General features: G+C 39.5%; 1 protein-coding gene across 1 annotated transcript in view; it reads right to left on the bottom strand.

Annotated features, from left to right (window-relative positions):
* The window catches only part of cracr2ab (calcium release activated channel regulator 2Ab), a 29233-nt gene extending 19500 nt beyond the window's left edge, over nucleotides 1–9733 (bottom strand). Inside the window, exons 1-6 of the mRNA XM_042077942.1 lie at nucleotides 9451–9733; nucleotides 4969–5080; nucleotides 3243–3420; nucleotides 2997–3143; nucleotides 577–667; nucleotides 185–280 (exon numbers count right to left, since the gene is read on the bottom strand). Coding sequence (XP_041933876.1) covers nucleotides 185–280; nucleotides 577–667; nucleotides 2997–3143; nucleotides 3243–3420; nucleotides 4969–5080; nucleotides 9451–9648 — 822 coding nt within the window. The 5' untranslated portion in view covers nucleotides 9649–9733. The remainder of the gene's footprint in view (nucleotides 1–184; nucleotides 281–576; nucleotides 668–2996; nucleotides 3144–3242; nucleotides 3421–4968; nucleotides 5081–9450) is intronic.
* Nucleotides 9734–17693: the final 7960 nt, after the last annotated feature.

Genomic DNA, 17693 nt, shown 5'->3' with positions numbered 1-17693 from the left:
AAACTACCCTCCCCCACACAAATACCCACACGTCAGGGAAGAACTATAGCACATTTTTGGCTATCAAGTACAGAAAGTATTTTCTTATCTTTTTGAAGCTTTCTTATTTGTCTTGTTGAGCTGATTTACAATAGTATGTGATGGTGTGTGCATACACATAGGCATGTCTGACTGGCTCCCTCACCCTTCTCTGTTTCTGGAAGAGCAGCTCAAGCTCCTGTTCTTTGGTGCTCAACTGCTCCTGCAGGTCTTGACTGTTGGAAAGAAGCCGCTCAGAGTCCTGGAAAAGATGATTGTTGGCCAACAGCTGAATACTTCAACACAGTATACTCCACAAAAAAAGCAGTACATATTTCCTTCACGGTAATTTGTTTATACAGTAATTTGGGAAGTTGCACCTTGCATTAACATTTGTGCTGACAGTAAGCTGATGTAGCATCAAAATCGGAAGGAAGGAAGCTTGCATAAGATATTTATTAGATTGCAAAAGTGTTCTACTGTCTTGAAGGGACTTCTCAGAATAATATAAAAAGAAATGCATGTTGCCCATGCAGAACAGAAGCAAATATATTTTACCTTTAGGATAATTCCATCTTTGTCATTTTTTATCTGCTGCTCCATTTCTTCATACAACCGTCTGATTTCACTGTCATGTAATGCTGTCTTCCTAAACTCAACAGAAGGTATAGCAATCATTTAGTAGACAGTACACATTAAATAAGTTGACAGACTACAAAATAAATACACTTTTTTTTACTATCACATTCTATATCTCATGCCAACACACACACACACACACACACACACACACACACACACACACACACACAAAATAACACAGTAAAGCTTCTCAGGGTCTTAGCACCTTACATTGCATAGCTCTGGCATTCCAACAAGTTAAGAGCTAAATATGTAATCAGCTGATACATTTCAGAGCCCTGGAGTTAAGATAAGCTCATGCAAGAATGAAAGAATACACAAAGAAAATAAAAGAGATACATCTTAAGAATGTAATAATTAAATACAAAATTAGATATTAAACATTGAACATACAGTTGTGGATGCTCGGCCAGTCTAGTGTTTTAAAATACAATATCATACCATGCATTTATTTAACCATTAGTCACATAGACTCTTAAGGATTAGCAGGTCATTTGAAAAGGATAGAAAATAGCATTCTACAGAGTATTACCATAAACTACTAACAATGAACACAGGAGTCTTCTGTTTGAGATGACATGTTAAAATAATGTGTTCTATTTGGATCTGGTTGTAAGTTCAGGGACAGCACTTGAAATTGTGTTATAACTTAAAATGCATTAGGTGTAAAAAATAAAATGGTAGAAACATTCCATATGTTTATGAAGAGCTTACAGATTACAACGGTATGTTTTAAGTAGTTTGCCCACATTTATTGTTGGTCTTTCTGACATTTTCAGTAAGGAGCACCAGTGATATCAGTGGAAATAAGTTAATACAGAGCCATGAATTAATACAGTACGTTAATGGGATTCATATGTGACAACACTATCATTTTATTTGAAAATCATGTGATCAGTAATATCACATTATTAGTTGGGTTGGCACTAACTAGGCCCACACAAGCATTCAAGATTTTGGAATCACTGATTGAAGTTTACCTTTTTGAAAGACAATCCCTACAAAATTATCAATAGTGTAAGTGAGCATGAAAGTTGGAAAGATAATATGTACACAGGCATACAAAGGCCCATATTCTGCAACAACCACTCCTATGTTTCAATGTGGTGTACCCTTAATTTTGAAAAGGTCAATTCATCATTATAATTTGCAATTATGTTTGTGGGACTGAAAATATGTATAATGTAAAATATGAAGCAATGCAGATTGCCTCAAAGAGAAAAAACAGAAAGATGGAGGCCCTGGTTCACAACTGAAAAGTAGGATTAAAAAAAGACCCCATCACTGTATTTTACACTGCCATGCCACATCATGTGGACAGCACTTGATTGGAAGCAATTTCATCCCACAACCAGACAATGGCCCAAAACACTGCACTAAATTATGTAAGATCCAGCTAGGGAAGAGCAAATGGAGTCATACTGCTGCGAAGTTTGTAGCTGCTGCCAATGGAGGACTGTTTGACTTGGCCCTTATTATTAGTGTGTTTGCTCAAGCACAAAGAAATGCTTTTATTATCAGTGTGCTTGCTGAAGCACGCAGCTGTCATGGTTTTGTGTTTGTGTTCTTAGCTTCCTTATTTTGAACTCTTATTTTGCCATGTCTTGTATTTCTGTTCCTTGTTACTTCCTGACTGTCATGTGTCTTTGTTTTCGTCTGTTCTTGTCCTTTAATTCTTGTTAACCATGGTGGCATTCAGATTTTTTGTTACCGATGTCGAATGACCCAGAAATATTTAGTGAGAAGAGCTTTTCGGATTCTCTAAATACTTAAGAATGGTGCTTCAATGCTTCCTTTCAATTCTCTACCTTTAGCACAGGGTACACTGAAGCTTTCTTTATGAAAGGAAAGGAGACAGTAATGCCCCACAATTCTTTGTCCCAGTTATCATCCGTGCAACATTCATCAACGCTGATTACTTGCTGGTGTGCTTATGACCAGCGTGCATGTTTGATAAATACCAAGTGTTTATATTCACAGACATTCTAAATTTTACAAGAGAATTTAAAATGCCTTTTGAGTTCACTTCATATTCTTATGACTCATTTATTTATGTTTTTAAACTATCAAAAAAGGGAACCAATTTAAACTTCATTTGCGTACCGTAACAGACAAATCTAAGTTCTAATTCTGCATTCAAGAAGCCTTACAAACCCATCCTCCTCCCCCTTCCTTTTCCCTTAACACAACCAGTGCAGTGAAAATACAAAAAATAAGGTGAAAACAACTCTGTTAACATGCTTGTAATATGGTTCATAGCCTTTTCAATTGTAAGCTAATTGCTGATAATAGTCATAGTCAACAGTATTCATCCTGAAAGTGAATTATACTCTGACCTTTGAAGGGCACTTTCCATCTCTTTTTTCTCTTGTTGTGCATCTTTGATCTGGTAGGTGACCCGAGCCAGAAACTCCTCAAAATTGCTAAGGAGATGAGGCTCATCCTTGCGGAGCTGTGCCCAAAGACTGCGCACCTCACTTGGTCTGAAATGTAAATAGGGTATTGGAACTGCTTCCACACGTCCAGCAATAAACTGATAATATATACAGTATACTGTATATAAAACGTGTATGAGAACTCACTCTTCAAAGATATTAGTAGCTCCAAGGCTCTCAAGCAACATTCCAAAGTGTCTATCCTCCTCCTTGTTCTCCATCAATACATCATCCCACTGGTTCTGGTAAACTGCTTCTGAGGTCTTCTTTGAGATAGCTCCTTGATCCTCAACCTTCAAGATCTTTCGGCCATGAAGAAAATCGCCTGGGATACGAACAATACATAATAATATCAACAGACTGCCATTCTTTCAACCTGGCCCCTTGAAATTCGGTGTTCGGTGATCACTGCATAGCCTATTATTACATTTTCAATAGCAAATGCTTTGCCATTGAGGACTGAAAATTAACTATGAGCATCATTTCTGCTGCAAAGGAGTAAGACATCAGATTAAGTAGAAACATTAGAAATGAATCAGAGACAGGTGAACGATTATTGCTGCTTGACAGTAGTGTAGTAGCCTGGGTGTTCCCATGCTGCCTTGCGCGCGATTTGATTCATGCTGCTAAGGCAGCCTGGAGACCATGGAGCAAATTTTCGCCTGAGATAGGGAACCAATCACAGAACAGGGGGGAAAGCAAGACGATGATGAGCTATGCACAGACGCATTTGATAGACATCCGTGGCACCCAATAAACGGATCTGGGCATTTTTTTCAAATACGAGAAAATGAACGTTTGGTTCCCAGACCACGTCTCATTGAGAAGTGGTGGCGCTAGCCAGGCTAGTAGTGTAGGTGCCTGCGTAAGTGTATGGATGACTTTGATGAAGTTGGAAAGAAACGGACAGTTTCGAACAAAGTGGGCTATAGGATGATGACCTCACGTCAAGTTTAAACTGAAGGTGTACAGATGGTAAGCTCCAATATCCAAACAAGGTGATAATAACGGATTTTCCCTATATATATAGTTAGAACTAGGTCTACTGCGACATCAAGCAATAAGCTTTTCCACCTTGTAGTGGTACCTGACCTTAATAAAGCACTCAGAAGCTTAGCTGAAAAAGTGCGTAAATCAGTGGCAGAATGCGTGAGTTGTTACATAAAAAATGCCCGGATTTTATAGTAGCTTCCCCCAAAGGATGTAACTGCCTCCATGGCGTGTAAATGACAGACTTCAAGGGCAGAATGCATGCAGGCTGAAAAGCCCTTAGTTGCACAATTTTTTTTTATTTGCCCCACTGACAAAACGGTAGGAATCATAATATGTTAAGTCCTATTGTGCAAATATTCTGGTTTAAATACAGACATATGCCTGGGGTCTTATTCATGTTTTCAGTAACTGGAATATGATCTTAATCAGGTTATGACAAATGGGTTAAGGTGTTTCCACGACTCATACGCAATCTGAATATTATCATTATTCTGATTAAAACAGGATATGGTGTGCATGGATTATTGCAGGTTCTTCCTGTACGCCACCTCATTCCTTTTATGGGTTACTTCACCAAATAATTTGGTCAACAGCCATCACTGATTCTTATTAAGAATTTAAATTCTTGATAAAAACTCATTTATTTCAATGATCGTTAAATAGCATTCAACATCCCTACACCTATTTGTTTTGGCTACTGATTACATTGCAGTTACCACAATATATTGCATTTGTAGTCTTACTTTTGATAGATTAAAATGACTGAAAATATAAATTACTATAAAAGAGCATGACTTATTTTCATAGAAAAACCTCCCATGGATAAATTAAGTAGATTTATTTTCTTCAGTGTAGACTTTTTTGTTTTATGCAAACTTACTAAAACCAGAAGAAAACTCTCCCATGGTAAGGTACCCATTCTTGTCTGAATCCAACGAATCAAAGACATTCTCTAGTTCCTCTTCACTCAGAGGTAGCTCCTTATGAAGCCTCTAATGAAATCAGAAAAAGGTAAGGCTGCAGGGTAAACTGGTCATGAGCAGAATCAAAGGACAAAGTATTTCACAACCTAGGCCATACCTTTGTAACCTGATCCTAGCCAGATGAATGTCGTTCCGCTTAGCTCCGCCTAGCTTCACTCACATCCATCTGGGACCTCTTCCATTGAGAGTGATTTCTCCAACCAACTTTATGGTTTAGCCAATCAGGACGCAGGGCGGGAGTTTCATAGATGTGACATAACGTAGAAGCGACTGTGAGTCTGTTATTAGCATCACGGGTTGGCTTCGATGTGAGTGGTTGAAGTAGCACGTCAATAGATGACGGACAAGTGGCTTATTCAATCATATGCAAGCATTTTTTGATTAGGCCCAGCCTTCTGAAGCAACACTTCAATGGATCGGTTCCAGATGGATGAGTGGAGCTAGGCGGAGCGAAATTCATCTGGCTATTGCCAGGTTAATACATTTGATGTTATTAGCTATAAACTTTCAGTAGGGAACAAAACAATTAGAATCAATACAGTTTCTAAATACGCTAACTAGCTACACAATGCTATCCTGTCAGAGCATGGCTAATGTCAAAGTAGATTACTTTTTTTTCGCCAGTAACTCACCTCTACATGTCATAACAAGACACAAGGAGCCTCATCGGACATGCCATTTTCTTTGAAAACTCATATACATCAAACAAGTTAAAAAAAACACATTGAAAATGAAGTCATATTAACAATCATTTACAAATGATAACCATTTCTGCATTTTGAAAGAATATTTTTTATGAAGGCAGATATTGAGCATTCCACATTTTGCTTAACTAGACAACAATATACGACAGACTTACCGTAATTTCCCTACTATTAGCCGCGGCTTATACATTGATTTTTGAAAATGTCTTCAGCTATGAGGTTAATACACGGGGGCAGTTAATATGGTATTAATATGGTTCTGTTTCTTTTAACTTGCAGAAAACACTGTCTTGCAGCTGATACACAATGTGGCTAATACACAGGAAATTACTCCAATTATGATGTGATGAGGAAATGTTAATCAAGCAAAACATTTACCACAGTGATTGAGTAGTTCTCACCAAGATATTGTAGTTTAAAGTGGATATGAAGCACTGAACAAAGTCCATGTTTTTCGGATTCTTTCTATCTTCGGTGAGATATGGTTTTACAATCAAACCTGAAATTCAAGTGGTTTTGCTGAAAAACTAGGTAGAAATTCAGATTTACGCTACCAGGGCGCAACCATCTTTGATCAAGGCATAGCGTGACATCCCAAGAATCATTTTGCTTTGTGGAATTATACAGTTAACACTGTTGCAGGCGAAAATATAACGCTAATATCGATGTGCATACCATAATAACATTTTAAAACAATCGCATTTAATGGAATGAACATATATTTATCATATTTATCACGCATGGTGCCTTCATGAAGGCCTAATTAATCATTTGATACAGGCGGTGTTTTACCTCTGAATATCCCAATGTGGCCGACGAACACAAAATGTGTCCAAATCACACCCATTCGCTGCATTGATAGATGCAGTAGTAATTCAGTTCTCTTCTGCACTGTAGCTTGAATGTTATTCTCTTTCTGTAAGTGGCTTTGGGTAAAAGGGTCTGCTAAATAAATATAGATGTAAATGTCCGTAAAACAACGCAACAGAGAAGAATGGGTGTGAATTTGGACACACTTTGCATTTGTCGGCCACACAGGGACATGGAGTGGTAAAACACCATCTATATCAAACAATAAATTCTGCCTTCATAAATGCATCTTGCGTGAATTATGAGGGTTTATTGTAACTGTATAACTCCACAAAGTGAAACAATTCTCGCAACGTCACCTTATGCCTTGATCAAAGATGGCTGCGTCCTGGTGGTAAAAATCTGAATTTGAAATTTCTACTTTGTTTTTCAGCAAAACCACTTGAATTTCAGGTTTAACTGTAAAACCATATCTCAGATAAAAAAGAAGCATCCAAAAAACACAGACATTGTTCTGTGCTTCATTTACACTTTAAACTAGATACAGCGCAAGGAAAATAAAGTACACCTCCCAAATCCCCTCAATTCCTAACTCTTTATAAACCGCTTGTTCTATTTAGTTTCTACTGACTGCCAGAGGTGGTGCTTTCAACACCTGGATGTCCATCACACGTACATGCAAATCGATTGTTTGTATCAACAAAGTCACCTGTGATCTGAGTGACATATGCCCTGTGCCCCGGCACAAAAGGCAGGTCAATCAAGTGACTTCTTGCATCTTCTCGCATGAGTTAGTAGGTTTAGTAGTGTTCCAAACATTTTTTGGCAGCGTTGGAAGTCTTGTTACCCAGATGGCAAATTTGGCCCTCCAAAAGCCGCAATCAAATTATTGCATTTTCTGTTCAACGTTGAATGTTATCCAAAACAGGTAAGCCTATTTTCTCATTGGTAAATATTGTTTGCATGAAGAGGTCACGCTGCATGGTCAACTTGTTGTCAGCTTGTATCAGTGCTCACACCACGCTTGAATTTAAGTGACTTTGTTTAATGGACTACGATACGGGCTAGGATTCCCTTCCGCAAACTTTTTTGCTTATTATTGTCTTGCTCTAACATGTTCGTTCAAGTGGAAGACTCCCAGTGAGTCATCTGTGAGACTTACTTTGAAGGGTGTACATGTACTTTCAGTTGACTATTATGCTGATAAGCTAATTAAGTGGTAACTATCGATTTCTGTTTATTATGACCGCCACTAGCGTAGTGGTCATATAGGGATTGCCAACGTTTTTTTTTCTTCCGGTCATCAACTTCCTGAATTTTTGGTCAATGATTCCCTGGAGACTGAAACACTGGGTGGGCATGTAGCCCCACTAGACTTTTAGGAGAAAAAAAATGGTTTGGGCCCCCCAAAACCCAAAAAATGCAGTTTGTCCTAAATAACTACCTGAACCGTGGCACTGACGATGACCATTTTTTTTATGGTATGTTGGTCTCAAGGGCCCGCATCAACCTAGCCCATAACCACTCATTTGTGATTTGCACCCCCAAGTAAAAAAAATGCAAATGAAATATTATACTGCTTTAATCAGCCCTTCAGTTGAGGTGTTCTGAACTGCACAACGTTTAATGTGCATGATTAACCTGACATCCTCTGGGGGTATGCCATGTACATTTAGTGACTGTACACCCATCGGCCTGTAGATGGTGGTGTTGAGCGAGTTGCTGGTAGAGGAGGATGAGGAGAGGAGCTACGAGGCAGGACTGTCTCACACACACACACTCTCCCTTTCACACATAAACACACATGCGCACACACACATATGCATGCATACACACACACACACATGCATGCACACCCACACACATTCACATGCACAGCCACACAGGCATGCACACAGACACACACATCCACATGCACAGACACACGCACACACACAAACGCACACACACAAACGCACACACGCACGCACGCGCATCTTTTCATACAAAACTACCTTTTATCAAAGCTGATCGGAGCCAAGCTAAATATAGCACACGCATTGGCACAGCAAACAAACTGCTGAAAGAAAGTATAACTTGACACACACAGACACACACACACACACAAATACACATGCACACAGTGTATTGATGAAGTGTAAAAAATGTTTTAATGTTTAATGTCTTTTTTGTAATTATTATTATTCTTGCTTTGGCAATGCATCATGATTTGTCGTGCCAATAAAGCTTATTTGAATTTAATTGAATTCCCCTTAGGTCTAACACCTTACTTTCCCTTCACTGACTTGCTCCATCGCTGTGAAGTTTTTCATTTGAATGTCTAGGCGCATAATTGTGACAAATGTTGATGTAGGCTAGATTGAAGTTGTAAAAGTCGGATCAAATCCGCCTTGTTTGTTCACACTGCGGCCATATTGAAAAAAATAAGACCTGGGTCTTATTCAGGACCACACATGGAAGTGGTCTAAATCTGATTTGAAAAAATCAGATCTGGGCAAGATTTGAGTGTTCACACTACTTTGAAGAAGTCTGACCTGGTCACTTCACCCCAAAGAATTTGGGCCACTTTTGCCTGCAATCGGAACGTAGCCTTTGTTGGTATTAGTCATCCAGGTGCTGAAAGCACCGCCTCTGGAGGTCAGTAGAAACAAAATAGAATGATGGTTATGTTCTATTTATCCTTTAGCTGTTCTCTAGGGGCCTACTGCTTAAAAGAAACATGGTACATCATAGCCACTTGACATAATTGTAAACTGAATATTCCCACGTTGATTGTCATGTTCCTTCTAGCTACCCCACATACCGTTTAGTCCTTTAGAAAATGGCAATAGGAATTTCAGAAATGTTTCATCACAATTGACTTACCCTCATGTCTGTGCGTGTGATGTATCCTTTGCTCTCAATGTCACATGTCTGAAAGAACTCGTGTGTCTTGTCCAACATGGAGATGCAGCCCCACTTGGACCCCCCCCTTTCTTCACTAACTTGAGTTTCTGGCTGCCCCTCCTTTTTATCCGAATCTCTGCGGTAGCCCCTTGTGCTAACATGTGAGAAGTCAGCCATGTCTTCTCTTCTTTAGTCTTTATGCTTTGTAAAGTAAGAATAACAAGGCTCCCAACAATTATTTTTCCAAGATGGTTCACACCTCATTTCTCCTCTGACAGCATTCTTCTAACCTCAGTTTCAGCAACCTACAAGAAAAAACATTGCTGACTGTTTATGATGCATCATGTTAGGAACTGTGTCAATGTAGTCAAATAACCATAAACATGAAAAACAAACATATTCAAATATAAGGGGAAAAATCAATTTGCAAATGCTGTGGTGCATAATTTTTTAACTAAAACTACATTTTATACAGTTCCATTTCTGTTGGTAACCAACCTTTTCTATTGCAACAAGGAGAGTTATGTAATCTCTTCTGGGCATTTCTCAAACACACACACACACAGACACCATCTTATCTAGCTACCACATACTGTAGCAACAGCAATGTTGGATTTTTATCTACTTGCAAAAATGCAATGTTCAATGAAAAGTTCATGCCTCACATTCACCCACTCACACACATACACTCATACAGCAATGGCGGAGGTTGCCAATTTGCACATTGGAAGCCCTTTTAGTGGAGTGGCTTAGTGAAATTACCATTACCGGGTAAATAATTAAGCAATATGACACGAGTATAAGTGGTGTAGGTAAAGGATATCGCCACGGCTGTAATTCGACCATAGGTGTGAGACCCACGACCAAATAAGGCTACTTATTCTAAATTTTAGATGCAACTTCTTTAGGACCCACTGAATAATTTTAGCCTAGGAGCCCAACAACCGAGATTTTGAAAATGTTCATACAGAGCACAAAATACATTTGATCTAAAGGTGAGACACTACAGTAGGCTAGAAATCTAGACACACCCTAGCGGCAGCAAATGTAATTGCAGCCAGGGTAGTCTAGCAACTCTCCGTTAGCTTGCGAGCTGGAAAAACCAAACTTCGGTCAGGCCAATCACATCGTGTATAGAGTCAGTGGACGGGCTTAACATAATGATGGCAGAGTTGCGACAGTTCAGCGTGAATTCCCTGCTACTTGCTGCTGCGGACGAACAGCGGTCTTTGAATCGCGACTCGAGTTAAGCTTTTTTTAAGTTGGCAAAAGTTTGATCAACTAGCCAACTAGCTCCGCTGGTGGGAAAACGCATGGGACTCATGAATTGTAGTGCTATCCTATTGCATGCAGAGGGAATTTGACAACAGTTTATCCCGTCCCTCAGATTGAGCACAATGGTGAGTTCCCAGACCCTACATCTTGATGTGGGTCTGGCTCGTCAGGCTTACACTACAAGCGAATAAAGTAAACATTATTTACTAATTTATGACTCACAAGTTCACATTCCAAATTTGCAAAAAAAGAAGCAATCGAAAAACATGTTTGGCGAGATCTCTAGTCAGGATCATGGAGTGCTTTGCAGGGATCGTACAGGAATCTACTGTGCACGCAGGAGTAAAGCAGGATCCATGCTTACACCCCTATGCTATTCCTAACCTAGCAAGATGGAAGGTGTTAGGGGAGGTGGAGGGTTTAAAGTGAGTGATCAAACCAAAAGCCAAAGCCTAAACAGGTAGGCTGGGAATAGATGACCAAGAATGACGCTGTAGGCGTGGCAAATTCAAAATGCTCCTCCCGAACTGTTCTCTTCTGTTTAGAAATGGCATATATCATAATGAAACTTGCCCAGTTGTTTATTCACACAAAGACTGGCATGGTTGTATTTCAGTTAGCCTAATTGCTGGTTTGATTTGCAATAAGAGATGATCTTATGGAAAATACCCCATGCCAATCTCTAAGTATAGTGAAGGGTATATGATGATGGGCTATATTAATGCCAAAGGCCAAGGGAACTTCATTAGGATGTATCCTTGATCCATGAAATAACTGGCCTTTAAAAATAAAAATCTGTCTGCCTCTATAGGAATTTAACATAGGGGTGTGTTTACTTATGCCCCCTGTATTTTAAGGAAGAGCATTTATTTATTAACAATACATTATTCATTCACAAAGAAAATTGGTGTCCTTGAACAATTTCCAAAAGATGATTTTCTATTCCTCTTTTTTAGTCAACTTCAGCATGGGTGTGCTAACTTTGTAAAGTGACTATTCAAATCTCATTGATCTCCTGCAACATTTCCTGGAGATAAAGCGGTTTTCATTTTGCAGTATCTGCTCAAATGCAGCGTGAAACCAAATCAAAATGCAGTAACTTCACTTACTGCAAATTTCCTGTGTTTCACCATGAAGAAGGACAGATACTGCAGTTTGCCTTTGTTTTACAATTAAATCTGAAAATGAGGCCACTGCTGCTCATAATCAGTAAGACTGAACAAGGTCAAGTCTCTGAAATCTGACAAAACTTAATCATATAATAATAATAATATATTTTATTTGTAATGCCCAGGGAATCTCAAAGTGCTAACAGTAAAAGACAGAAGATCACATTTAGTTAAAGGGACACCAGGCAAGCCTGATGCTTTTTCTCTACGAAACTCCCCCTCGGTCTGAAGCTCTTTTCCTTTTCTTTGCATCTTCCGTCAAGGGTTTTTGCTGCTTCTTCGCCAGCTCTGCCATTATACACACGTTTGCAACAATCGCTAGCGTTTCGTTAGCCTGCCTCTGTGCTGTGGATGCAGGATGTAAACTGATCCTGCTTCGGTCGGCGGGTGCGAAACACTGAACTTGCAAGCGGGATATTCTTCCTACAGGCAGTAGGGGCGGGCGAGAGAGTCTTCATTCGCCCTGTAATGAGTCATTTAACCATATACCGACTTACGAAGATGAGTAATTAACACGAAAATGTTGCCTGGTGTCCCTTTAAAATAAAAATAAGAAATAAGGATAATAATATTTTGTAATAAAATTACAAAAAGGCAGCAGCTGTCAAGGTTAAAATCATCAGTCAGGTTAATTAAAAAAAAGTAATAAATCATACCCTGCTAAAAATAAATGTTTTAAAACTGTCTGTAGACTGATGAGCCCTCAGTGTCTGGGAGGGCATTCCAAAGATGGGGACCAGCAGAGCAGAAGGTTGGAAACTTTTGGAGTTTAACCATAATCACGTAGTAGGCTTAATCTCTACACAGGTATGGAATTAATAATAGGTTGGTTAACCAAGCTAGTTAATGCTAGCCTTGGAAGCCACATAAATGAATGGCAGTATCTAGCAACATGTCTAATATGAGCTACAAGTTATGTTAACCAGGTCTGTATCCTTTCATACAACCCCTGGCAAAAATTAGGGTATCACCACTCTTGGAAGATGTTCCTTCAGCTGTTTATTTAGACCAACCACAGATGTGCTTCAAATATATTTTTTCTGTAACAGATGAACATTCTGGCTTTGTGAAACAGCTCAAAAAATTAAGAAAAAATTTAGTAATTTAAGGCAATTTATTTAGGAAAAAATATGGACCTAAAACACCATAATTTTTTTTTACACTTTCTCTGAGGCATAGACTTCACTAACATAGATATTCTTGATCAAACAGATTCCAACATTGTCGAATAGCAGTTGACAGATCAGCTTTGCAGGATGGAGTCTTGTCATGCACCTTTTTTTCTTCAGTTTCCACTATCAATTTTCAATAGGATTGAGATCCAGACTGTTTGCTGGCAATGTCATTAAATTGATGTCTTTCCTGAAGAAAGGTTTTTAACATTCTTTGCTCTATGGGTCATTCTGTGTCAAACCAGATAAGGTTGTTGCAGTATCACCTAATACCAAGGCCTGTAAAAATATTTTTTAATTGTGTGCAGTGATATTTTCAAACGCATGCTTGGTGCCGCCCCGAGTTGGGCCATTTTCATTACTCGTACCCAGACCCTTAATCTTTCGGACTGGGTCTGGTCCTCCAGGCTAGCTGAGTAGCCTGATGGTATGCACAGCACATACGGCCATACACCTGTAAGTGCCACTGGCTACAGACAGCTTTCAGATAGGACCAAACACGCATCTTATTTGCCATATAATTTTTTCCAGGGTTTCAGCCCTGCATGTAATTTCAAAAGTAGACAATTTGAAGCCTATTTGAAGCTAAACAAAAAAAAAATCACTGTAGCCATACGCCTATGAGAGCGGTTCATGGCGCTGCTTATCAAAATAGTCGCAGCAGGTCTTTTTCAAAATGTCCCTTTGTTACAACTGCAGCTGATCTCCCCGACTGTGTTGAATATTTAGAATTGTGATGCCATTTTTGAGCGAGAGAGAGAGAGAGTCAGATTTTTGGCTTCTGGTAGTAGCTTGCTAATTAACTATAGCAAGACTTGAGAATGAATATCACAAATTTGAAAAGGACAATATGAAGGCAACAAGTAGCGGGCGAGGCTAGAGTTGGAGGAACCTTATGTGTCCTGTTGCTGTAAAGGATATGAGAGTTCCACTGACTGACATAATAGGCTCACAGGTAAACCGCACGATGTGCACAAACATGTCATTTTCTGTCTAAAGTCAGTATCAGCAAACATGGTTTGGGAATTGGGCACACAGAAGCGAAATGAAATAGGTTAATGCTATTTGAAAATTGCTGGTAATAGTAGCAATGCATACAAACCCAGAGAAGGCTTGGTAGATGTAAAATGATAACGCAGGAGGCAGTCCATCGTTCACTGGTTTACTCTCAACTCTGGTAACAAGTACAAGTGTAAAGTGTCACACATGGTTTTCTGGCACTACCGTAAATAACACAGAACGTGCGCAGGCACATTTTAACTACCGTATATGACAGTGGATGTTTCAGATAGACTGCCCAGGGCCGGCTCTAGTTTTTTTTTTTTTTTTTTTTTAACCAAATACCAAATCTGAAAAACCATACACTAATTCTCAGCCTTTCACTCAGTTACAACAACCTCCTGCTGAACGTCAGCAAGACCAAGGAGATTGTTGTTGACTTCCAGAGGTCACACCCAACACCTGCCACTGACCATCGACGGTGCTGTGGTGGAGAGAGTGAGCAGCACCAAATTCCTGGGGGTGCACATCAGTGAAGACCTCTCCTGGACCACCAACACTGCATCACTGGCGAAGAAAGCTCAGCGCCGCCTGTACTTCCTGCGGAAACTCAGGCGAGCAAGTGCTCCACCAGCCATCATGACCACATTCTACCTGAATACAACAGGAAAGCCCTGCAGCGCATAGTGAACACAGCTGGAAGGATTATTGGTGCTTCACTGCCCTCCCTGAAGGACATTTACACCTCCCACCTCATCCGCAAGGCGACCACAATTGTGAGTGATGCAAGTCACCCCGCTTACAATTTGTTTGATCAACTGCCCTCTGGGAAGAGGTACAGAAGCCTGCACTCCCGCACCACCAGACTCACCAACAGCTTCATACACCAGGCTGTTAGGATGCTGAACTGTCTCCCCCCTCTCCCCCCTCCACCCTCAGCTACATAACATCCTGGACTTTGGACCCACAATGGCTGCCTTGCACTACTCCACTTGCACTACTCCACTTGTACACTTGCACACTTTGCAACTTGTTGTTGTTGTCCTGTTGTCCTGAAAACACTTCTAAACACACTTCTGCTGCTCTTACATAACTTGCACCACTATGCCACTTGCATACTTAGGTCAAACAGAACTACCTCAGCCATTTATTGGCCTGACTTTTGCACTATTATATTGACTGTCCACTGTATGCACAATTGCACATTTTCAACTCAAATTTTGCTGCTCTTATTTTCTTCATTGTATGTGCCTTCTTATTTTTACTTTTTATATTGTTTACTAGAATGTTATGTTTGTCTGTGGACCTAATTGGTAAAATATGTCTTGTCTCCACCGTGGGATAGTGGGAAACATAATTTCGATCTCTTTGTATGTCTTGACATGTGAAGAAATTGACAATAAAGCAGACTTTGACTTTGACTCTCTACCTAACACTGTAGTTATAATGTTCTTTTAAGTGACAGTTCGAAACCATCATTTTTAAAAGACACCTTCTATCCAAAGTCATGTTATATAGTCCGGCAGCCATGGGGTCAGACCTGGTTTTGTCAGTTAACGTTTTTTTTTTTTTTTTTTGCTGAATCTTGTAGACTAGGGGTAGCTCTTTAAAATGTAGGGGGGTGCCCAGTGATATCCGTTCAGCAATTTCATATATTAATCCTTAAAGCCCTATGTGACAAAATCATGAAAAATAGGAAATACCTCTAATTTCTAGGTACTGCAAATCAACTGAAATAAAATGTACTGAAATACAGTTTGCTGTATGATAGTTATTCAGACAGTATTTCATGCATTCAAATTTGGAAAACTAGTGCAGTGCCCATTCAAACATGCCAAACCCCCAATTACATGCCTGCAGGGGTGCCTGCTTTAAAAATAGGATGATAGGGAAAAACATCAGTCACGATGCTCAAGTAGATCAACGTTAAGATTTACTCGTGCATGATGGTCCGTTCATGCCACCTGGAAATATCAGGGACAGCCCCCATGATTAAGTTGTTTATACCACTGTGAGTGTTCATGTGCTCTGCCGTCGGAATGTGTGAAAAACATGAATGCCACAACAAAGGTTAAAACATACACTCACTAATCTTAAATGAACAACTGTAGGGGAGAGCGGGAATTTCCGCCAAAACCATGCCCTGCACGAATTTTCTTTCAGGACACAAAAGAAGCCCAATGTGTCAGGTACAAATGGAGGGGCCTTGATCTGCTTGAATCAGTCTGTTAAAAAGGCTGTGGGCTGTCAAATGCACCTTGTGCAAATGTGACAACTATCCCCATCGCAGGGTAGGTTGTCACACAGGTTGGTTGTCCCAATGTTATTCCAATGGGATAAAAATGAAAAATGGATACATTCTTAAAAATAATGTAAAAAGTTTAATTTCATTGAAATGCAAAACTACATACATCTCATGCGTTGAGGACATGAACAGGAAACACCAAGTATGTTCTTTTCATTAGTATTTTACGATTTAAGTTGGTTTTTATACTATTTAGATTAAATCCCTATTGAAACCAAGGTAATATGATGATATAATGAAATACTGAAGAGTCTATAGGCCAACATGTGACAACTAACCCCACAAAAAATGTGACAACCAACCCCAACTGACATTGCTAGCTCTTTTGATGACCAGTATGTTTTAGTGTAGCTGATGAAAGGTAACTGAATTGTAACTCTCTTTTTATACTTTTAAATGGTAGGCCTACTAATTCTTTTATTGTCAACCCATTGTGTAATGAGTTAGAAGAAAAAGACTGAATGTCTCAAATGTACTTTTAGACACGAAAAACAGTTCAAGTTGTCTCACATCAAAGTAATAAATCTTTCATTTTAAATTCCAGCGTAGATGACCTCTGACACTAATTCTGATCATTTCTGTATTAACGGTTTTGACCAGTGCCCTTGAGTGACTGAGATATGACATATTTGACAACTTACCCGTGTGACATCTAACTCCGCTCTCCCCTATTTGGTTAAAAATATGGTGTAAGATGTCAAACATCGTCCCACTTTGCGATGTTCCAAACAGAGTGACTGTAGGATGCAATAATCTCACTGCCTTCGGCATAAGAACGTGCGCTTTTAACTGTTAAACACCAGAAAAATATTAAGCTGCTGTTTTCTTTTCATGACGAGCACTATGCTTGAATGATTTATGACTGAATGGAACTTTACGTTTTTAAACGCCAGAACTGTTTATCATGTCGTGACAAAGTTACACCATCCATGTTGAGATGTCCATTCTCTTTGCCCTAAACATAGGGTATCATTTGTGCGTGAAGCATGTTTCAATTAAGACAGTAGGCCTACACAAGCTATTTTTAATTGTTGTAATATTGAATGATTTCATGAATAAAGCGTTGAAAAATTGTACGCACAGTGCGTAGGCTACATGATTACGGCCGGCGGCGCCACTGGTAAGAAGTGGGAAAAGCTGTCTGTGGTGGAGTTCGCACTCTTAAAAACCTGGGAGAGTCTGCTGCAACGTAAACGCTTTGTAACTTTAGCATACAGACCTATTAATGAGACTATAGTCATCATGGGCAGCAAGATCACAGCAATGAGACTATTAGTCATCATGGGCTGCGAGGTCAACTTT

The sequence above is a fragment of the Alosa sapidissima genome, chromosome 22 (genome assembly GCF_018492685.1).
Source record: "Alosa sapidissima isolate fAloSap1 chromosome 22, fAloSap1.pri, whole genome shotgun sequence".
In the NCBI taxonomy this organism is placed as follows: domain Eukaryota; kingdom Metazoa; phylum Chordata; class Actinopteri; order Clupeiformes; family Clupeidae; genus Alosa; species Alosa sapidissima.
This window is presented reverse-complemented; position numbering and strand designations above follow the sequence as displayed.